At 45.1% G+C, this 6,753-nt stretch overlaps 1 protein-coding gene across 6 annotated transcripts in view; it reads left to right on the top strand.

Annotated features, from left to right (window-relative positions):
* Positions 1 to 2,187, top strand: part of MAP3K1 (mitogen-activated protein kinase kinase kinase 1) — a 69,130-nt gene extending 66,943 nt beyond the window's left edge. For 2 of the 6 annotated variants that reach the window (XM_068177261.1, XM_068177266.1), the window contains one exon: positions 2,001 to 2,157. In XM_068177261.1, coding sequence (XP_068033362.1) covers positions 2,001 to 2,088 — 88 coding nt within the window. In that variant the 3' untranslated portion in view covers positions 2,089 to 2,157. Of the gene's footprint in view, positions 1 to 2,000 lie in introns of all 6 variants that reach the window. The other 4 variants (XM_068177258.1, XM_068177254.1, XM_068177255.1 and 1 more) reach the window with 3 other exon arrangements.
* Positions 2,188 to 6,753: the final 4,566 nt, after the last annotated feature.

Genomic DNA, 6,753 nt, shown 5'->3' on the forward strand with positions numbered 1-6,753 from the left:
TTTAATTACAAGATGCCTCATTCTTTTTTCCACGTGTTCACACATGAAATAAGCATATCTCTGAAGACACAGTTTTACAATCAGTGTTGCACTATAGTGCAGTTCTTCTGAATCCCATAAAGCAGTAGTTGTACTTTGTATTACAGTACTGAGGCTTTTCAGTACGTATCACAAATCTGTTTCAGCCTTGACCAAAGCCCTTCTGAGATAATTCAGATTTAGGCTTCTTACTCTCTGTTCTCTGTGCCTTCTGCTTATATGACAAATAAGCAGGTGAATTTGCAAGAAGAAACCTAAAATTGTACTGAGACAAGTGAAATAGTGTGCTATACAAGGGCATATAGTTACAGTACAGTTAGTAAAATTACAACATCCTCTTTATGACTTGAAAGTCCACATTTTTTTCAGAAATTAAAATACTTGCAAATATTTCTCAGATAATTCTCTTCATTTCAAGGATGTATAAACATTTTAGAGCAGATATCTGAACTTTTAGTATAATTCTGGAGTTATTTAAGTACTCAAATTTCATTGGAGAAAGTCGTGGTGCATATTGGAAAAACATCTTTTCTGATTATACTTAGAGTTGGTTGAGTGAAGGTTAAAGATGCATTTGGAATCTGCAGATAATTTAAAAAGTGCTAATAAAATAAGCAGTAGAACTAAATTCTCAGGAAGCCTGGATACTGTACTTGAAGTGTGAAAGTGCATAAACTATAGACTGCTTGAGGAAGGGGGAATTTTGCTCTTGCTTGGAACCTGTCCAAGAAAATACAGTCTTCTGGTCATCCTTTCTCCCAGTGTGCTACCACTAGGCAAAAAATCCCATCTGCTTCTAGGTGCTTTTTTCGATACTGATGTATACCATAGTGACAACATAGATTATCTGTTTTCTAGATCTTTTTATGTCTTATGAAACAGTTCTCAGTACTTATTTACCTTGTTGTTGCATATGTTTCAAAATGGCCTCACACTAAATTTTGAATAGTGGAGACTTGATGCTGTTTCCCACTCCCTGGTTCATCAGTATGCAAAGCACTCTCCTTCCCAGAACACATACTTCAGTTTTAGGGCATGGTCGTTCACTAAAAGGAAGTTTAGAGGGGTGGATTTCTACATTTCTGTGTGAGAAACTGCCTGCCAGCCCCTGATTTCAGCTGACTGAGGGAGCTGGAGTTGTTAGCCTGGACAAAAGGAGACCCAGAGGTGACCTTATCACTCTCTACAACTCCCTGAAAGGTGGCTGTAGTCAGGTGGGGTTGGTCTCTTTCTCCAGGCAGCAACTGACAGAACCAGAGGACACAGTCTTAAGCTGTGCCAAGGGAAATATAGGTTGGATATTAGGAAAAAGTTTATCACTGAAAGAATGATAAAGAACTGGAATTGTCTGCCCAGGGAGGTGGTGGAGTCACCATCCCTGGGTGTGTTTATAAAAAGACTGGATTGGTGGCATGGTTCAGTTGAGGTGTTTAGGACATGGGTTGGACTCATGGTCTTAAAGGTCTTTGCCAACCTAGTGATTCTGTGATAATTGACCCATCTCTGCAGATGGCAGCAGGTCTCTGGTGCAGTTAGGAGCCATCTTCCTGGGTAGTGGTAGGCCTTAGGAGAGACGCTTTAGCCAGCTGGCACCTGTGGACAGATGTGTCCACAGGAGTGACTTCTGCAAGAACTTTGCTGTAGCTTCTGTTCCTGTCTGAGTAAGTGTGTCTCTTGCAGTCTTGACTAATTCTTTTCATCTCTGAATGATTGTGTGGAACAATTGAGTGGAAACAGTTTTTGCATACCCACATAGGCTGTGAGTTTTTTAATTATATTGGTTTTGCTTATATTTGCTGTCTGTATTCCAGTGTTGTTTTCCCATGTTCCCTGCCCTGCATTACACATATTACTCAAAACTAATCTGCATGAGGCACTGGTTTAGCTTCTTGAAATGAACTGAAAACAGTTCAAAGGAAAATATAACTGTTCACTTTCACGTTTTGCTTCTTCTTTTACAGCCACTTAAGGTGTGTAGTTCTTGTCACTCTCAGAGACATCAAGGAAGGAGAAGAACTTTTTTCAAATTACTACACTGTTGTCAGCTGAATTAATAGATTCAAAACTGAAGACATCTGAAATAAAATATATGTGGTGCCTGTACTCCAAGCTTCATCATCATTTTTGTGTAAGGGAGAGCTGTAGTTTTACCACCCAGAGAGCAAAGCTGTAGACTTGAATTTCTCTGAAAATAATCTGCATGTGATGCACAGGTAAAGATTAATTTCCTGTGCTTAAAATGGACACAGCTTGTAAGAATGACTATCCTCTTGAATTGTATAACAATATATATAATGCTAATCATCATAGTTATCAGTAGTTACTAGGTCTTTTTTTGGATTTCTTGAAGTTGACCCCTTTGGTATCAGCTTGCTGTTAAAAAACACGGTAGTGCAGGCAGTTGTCCTAATCTTGCATGAAGCCCATTTTGGAACCATGCTGATGGGCCCCCCAGCTGTACCTGCACAGTGCACTGTCATCTTGAGGCCATCTTGAGCCACTGGCTTTAGCTGTGCCAGTCCTGTGTGCCTTTAAGCCTCCTCCAGTCCTGATTCCAGTGATTCATGACAAGTGTCCTGGCATGTGGCAACTTCCATTGCTTTTATTCTGCAAGTGGACTTCATTAATCAATTGCTGGTATAAACAGGGCCAGCTATTCCCATGTTAATTTTTGCTGCTGTCTGCAAGCTGCTTTCAGAAAGAGGAAACCAGTATTTAACTGGAGAAGTCCAAGCAAGCCTCCCAATGAATTTGTGGCTGGCATAAGCTCATGAGAGAGGAGGAGCTGGGAAGCACTGTGCTGTTACAAATTGGGTAGTGGTTGGGGCAGCCAGGGTGCCCTGCTTAGCTGCTGAGGCATCATCTCCTTTTCAGAATACAAAGCTTTGTGGCGTTTGCATTACGTGGTCTGCTTCCAAGCCTGAACCTTGCCTGTCGCATTCATTTGGAAATTTTCACTGCCAGAGGAGGCTGGCTATTTCAGTAGGAGGTAACCAGCAGAGTTCTGAGATAGTGGCATCAGGCTCAGCATGGTTTGTGCGAGATTCATGATGATGCTCAGGGCAACTTCTAGTGACATTCTTTGTGTCCTCACTGCTTGGTAAGGGATCAGAGCAGTGATCAGCGTTCTGCTGAAGAGGGAATTCATCCTCCATCACTCTGAGGATCCCTTCTCTCCTGAGCTGACTCTTCTCAGCTCTCTGTGAGGTTATGGGGACCTCTTGATCTGTGGAGAAAGCTGGATGTCAAGGGTATTGCAGTATTCCTAGTGTAGGGGGTGTGGTTTCCCAGGCAGCTTCCATGGCACTCTGGAAGGAGAGCAGGAAAAGAGGGGTATGGGTGTGTGTGGGTATGCTGCTGCTTATTTGTCCTTTTGCTCTTAAAGCTGCTGTTCTTTCTTGGCCACTGCTTGTCAGACCCTCCCATGTGCTGATCTGACTTGCTAAGCACAGTAAGACCACTACCATCACCACCACCACCCCATGCTCTCTGTGCTGTTTTGTTCTCTTCTATTGCAGTGAGCTGAAACAGCTCATAGAAAACAGCTTATAGAAGGGCCAGAGTGACCCAGAGAGCAGGAAGCCCATAGGTGGTGTCAGAGTAGCTGATTTGACTCCCTGGGTCTTACAAAGCTGTGCTTTCAGACAATTCTGTTTTGCATATAAAGGTGATGCTGTACTTGCTTGAGGTCTCACTACCTTTCAGGCTGCTCAGCTCCCCACTGCATTCTCCTCCCCGTGCCCGTTCTGGTGCTCACCTGGCAACACAGGAAACCAGAAACTGCAGCAGGAGGGAGTGGTGATGTTCTGCCACCTTAAAGAACTGTGCATGTCAGCCTTTTGGCACAGCAGGCAGGTGTGTGTCAGCCACAGCAAAGGAGCAGGTGGGGATAAGAAGCCATGCTGCAGGGCAGGAGTGGGCCCATGGCACAGGACAGTGAAGGGAGCAGGAAAGCACATTTCTGCTGGGGCATCCTGCCCTCCTCCCCTCTCAGAGGGACAAGACCTAACTGGGAGCTTAAAATTACTTTCCGCTACAGAGAGGGAAGAGAAATCCAAGAGCTAGTAGAGGAAGTGTTTTATCAAACTGACAGCCAGGCTTTATGCTTGTAGTGTTTGCTGCCTTGCAACTTGTGGACAAAACAAGTCAGTTGGTGAGGCAGCAGTAGTGACTGGTTGGGTAGATTTGGAGGGTTAGGTCATGCTGTTCATGGGATTCCCAAGATCAGCAGCACTTGAGCAGCAGCCCCAAGCCCTTTCTGCACCCAGAAGCCCTGGGAAGCCAGTCAGCCACTTTGCCAGGAACAGTGCAGCAGATTTAATCAGCTCTAAGGAGCATCAGCAACCCAGAGTGCAGTGAACAGGAACATGATACAGCAGGGTGACCAGGAAGGGCTCCTTTGACCATCTGGAAGGAGCCAATAGAGACAGATAAACAGATTCAGTATCTGGTGGTGAAGAGCCATGAAAAGATCCTTTCAGCCTCAGTCTTATTAACCTAAGCTAATATTAGCATAAGCTTCAGTTGTAGTGTTGCTGCACTACAGAGCTCATTTCCCTGCAGCTGCTGGAGTCACTGACCCAGCCATGTCAGAGGCCTCCAGCTGGACAGCAGACCTGCTGATGACAGATGTATCTCTCCAGAAGTGTCTGATGCCTCTCAGGCTGTGCCAACAAACAGTTCTTTTGCAGAAGGTGTGCTGTGGTTGAAGAGATGTGTAACTGGATGAAGGAGCAGAGGAAGAAATGAACAAGTTAAGTAGTATTTGAGTGAATGAGTGATTGACCAGTTATTTACAGAGATGCTACACTCTCAAGACTCTCAGGAGTCTCAAACCTCCATGGTAGTGGAGAAGCTGATGGACTCAGAATCCTGCAAGGTAATTAGCCAAGGGTCTGTTGAAGATGAAGGCTGAAAGCAAGTCACTGCATGTACCCCGAAGAAGGTTCCTCCTCCTGAAAACAATTGACTAGCACCTATTTCAACAGGTATGAGGTCCTGGAACTGGAAGTCCAGACAACAGATGAGGTGGGTGAAGATCCTTCTGGGGCCTTGTAAAACACCACCACCTGTACTCCACATCACAACCATGTCTTTTAAGAGAAAAAGGGGTAGTTTTAATAGGAGACTCCCTTCTAAGGAGAACAGAGGGCCAATATGCAATCGGACCCAATGCACAGGGAAGTCTGCTGGCTCCCAGGGGCTCAGATAAAGGATGTTATGGGAAAGCTCTCCAGTCTAGTCAGGCTATTTGATTACTATCTGCTATTGGTTGTTCAAACTGGCAGAGACAAAAAAAAACAAAGAGAAGTCTGAGGCCCATCAAAAGAGCCTTCAGGTCCTTGGGACAATTGGGAGTCTGAAGGATCAGGAGTACAGGTAGTGATTTCTTTGATTCTTACAGTAACAAAGAATAATATTGATAGGACCAAGGGAGTCTCAGTGCCCTGAGCTGAAGGACCATGACTTTGAGAATAATCAGCTCCCAGCTGACCCTGAGCTGATGCTCCAGCTGCATCCCTACAAATCTATGGGGTATGATAGGATTCATCCTATCAGGATGGATAGGATTCATTAATCAGAGAATCCTAAAAGAGCTGAGTGATGTTGCAAAACTTCTCTTGATGATTTTTGAATAGTCTTGGGATTTGGAGATGTTCCATCTGACTGGAAGCTGGCAAATGTCCTGATTTTCAAGAAGGGAAAGAAGGAGGACCCTAGAAAACACAGGCCTGTCAGTCTCACTTCAGTGCCAAGTAAAATCATGGAAAAGACTATTCTGGGAAGTATTGAAAAACAGCTGGAGGACAATTTAGTCACTGGTCACAGCCAGCACAGCTTCATGCGAGGGAAAATCCTGCTTATTGAACCTGATTTCCATTTATGACAAGGTAGCACATGTAGGGAAGCCAATTGATGTGATCTTTTTGGATTTCCGTAAAGCTTCCATTGCTCTCTCTCACTGCATCTTTCTGGAAAAAACATCCAGCTCACGCCTGGACTAATACATCATGGGATGGGTGAGAACTGGCTCACGGGCTGGGCACAAAGGGTTACAGTGAAAGGGGTGACATCAGACTGGGGACCTGTCTCTATGGGGGTTCCACAGGGCTCTGTCATCAGGCCTGTGCTCTTTGACATGTTCATACATGACTTGGACAAAGGATGAACAGGATACTAAGTTTGCTGATCACCCTAAACGTGGAGGAGCTGTTGCCTCCCTTGAGGGCAGAGAGACCTTAAAAAATTAGAAAGATGGGCAATCACCAACCATATGAAGTTTAACAAAGGAAAGTGCCGAATTTTGCACCTGGGATAGGGCAGCCCTGGATGTACAGACAGACTGGGCAATGAGAGGCTGGAGAGCAGTGCCATGGAAAGGGCCCTGGGGTTCTGGTCCATGGCAAGCTGAACATGAGCCAGCAGTGCCCTGGCAGCCAGGAGGGCCAAGGGTGTCCTGGGGGCATCAGGTGGGCAAGGGACGGGATTGTCCTGCTCTGCTCTGCTCTGGGGCAGCCTCACCTCAAGTGCTGAGGCACTTTTGGGTGCCACAATAGAAGACATTAAACTACTAGAGAAGATCCAGAGGAGGGCCATGAGGACGTTGAAGATTCTGGAGGGAAAGCCATATGAGGAGCAACTGCTGCATTTTTCACTCCTCTGTGTACCTCTACATAGATGGTAGCATGTGCAGAGTTCTTAAAAGTGCATTCA

The sequence above is a fragment of the Anomalospiza imberbis genome, chromosome Z (genome assembly GCF_031753505.1).
Source record: "Anomalospiza imberbis isolate Cuckoo-Finch-1a 21T00152 chromosome Z, ASM3175350v1, whole genome shotgun sequence".
In the NCBI taxonomy this organism is placed as follows: Eukaryota; Metazoa; Chordata; class Aves; order Passeriformes; family Viduidae; genus Anomalospiza; species Anomalospiza imberbis.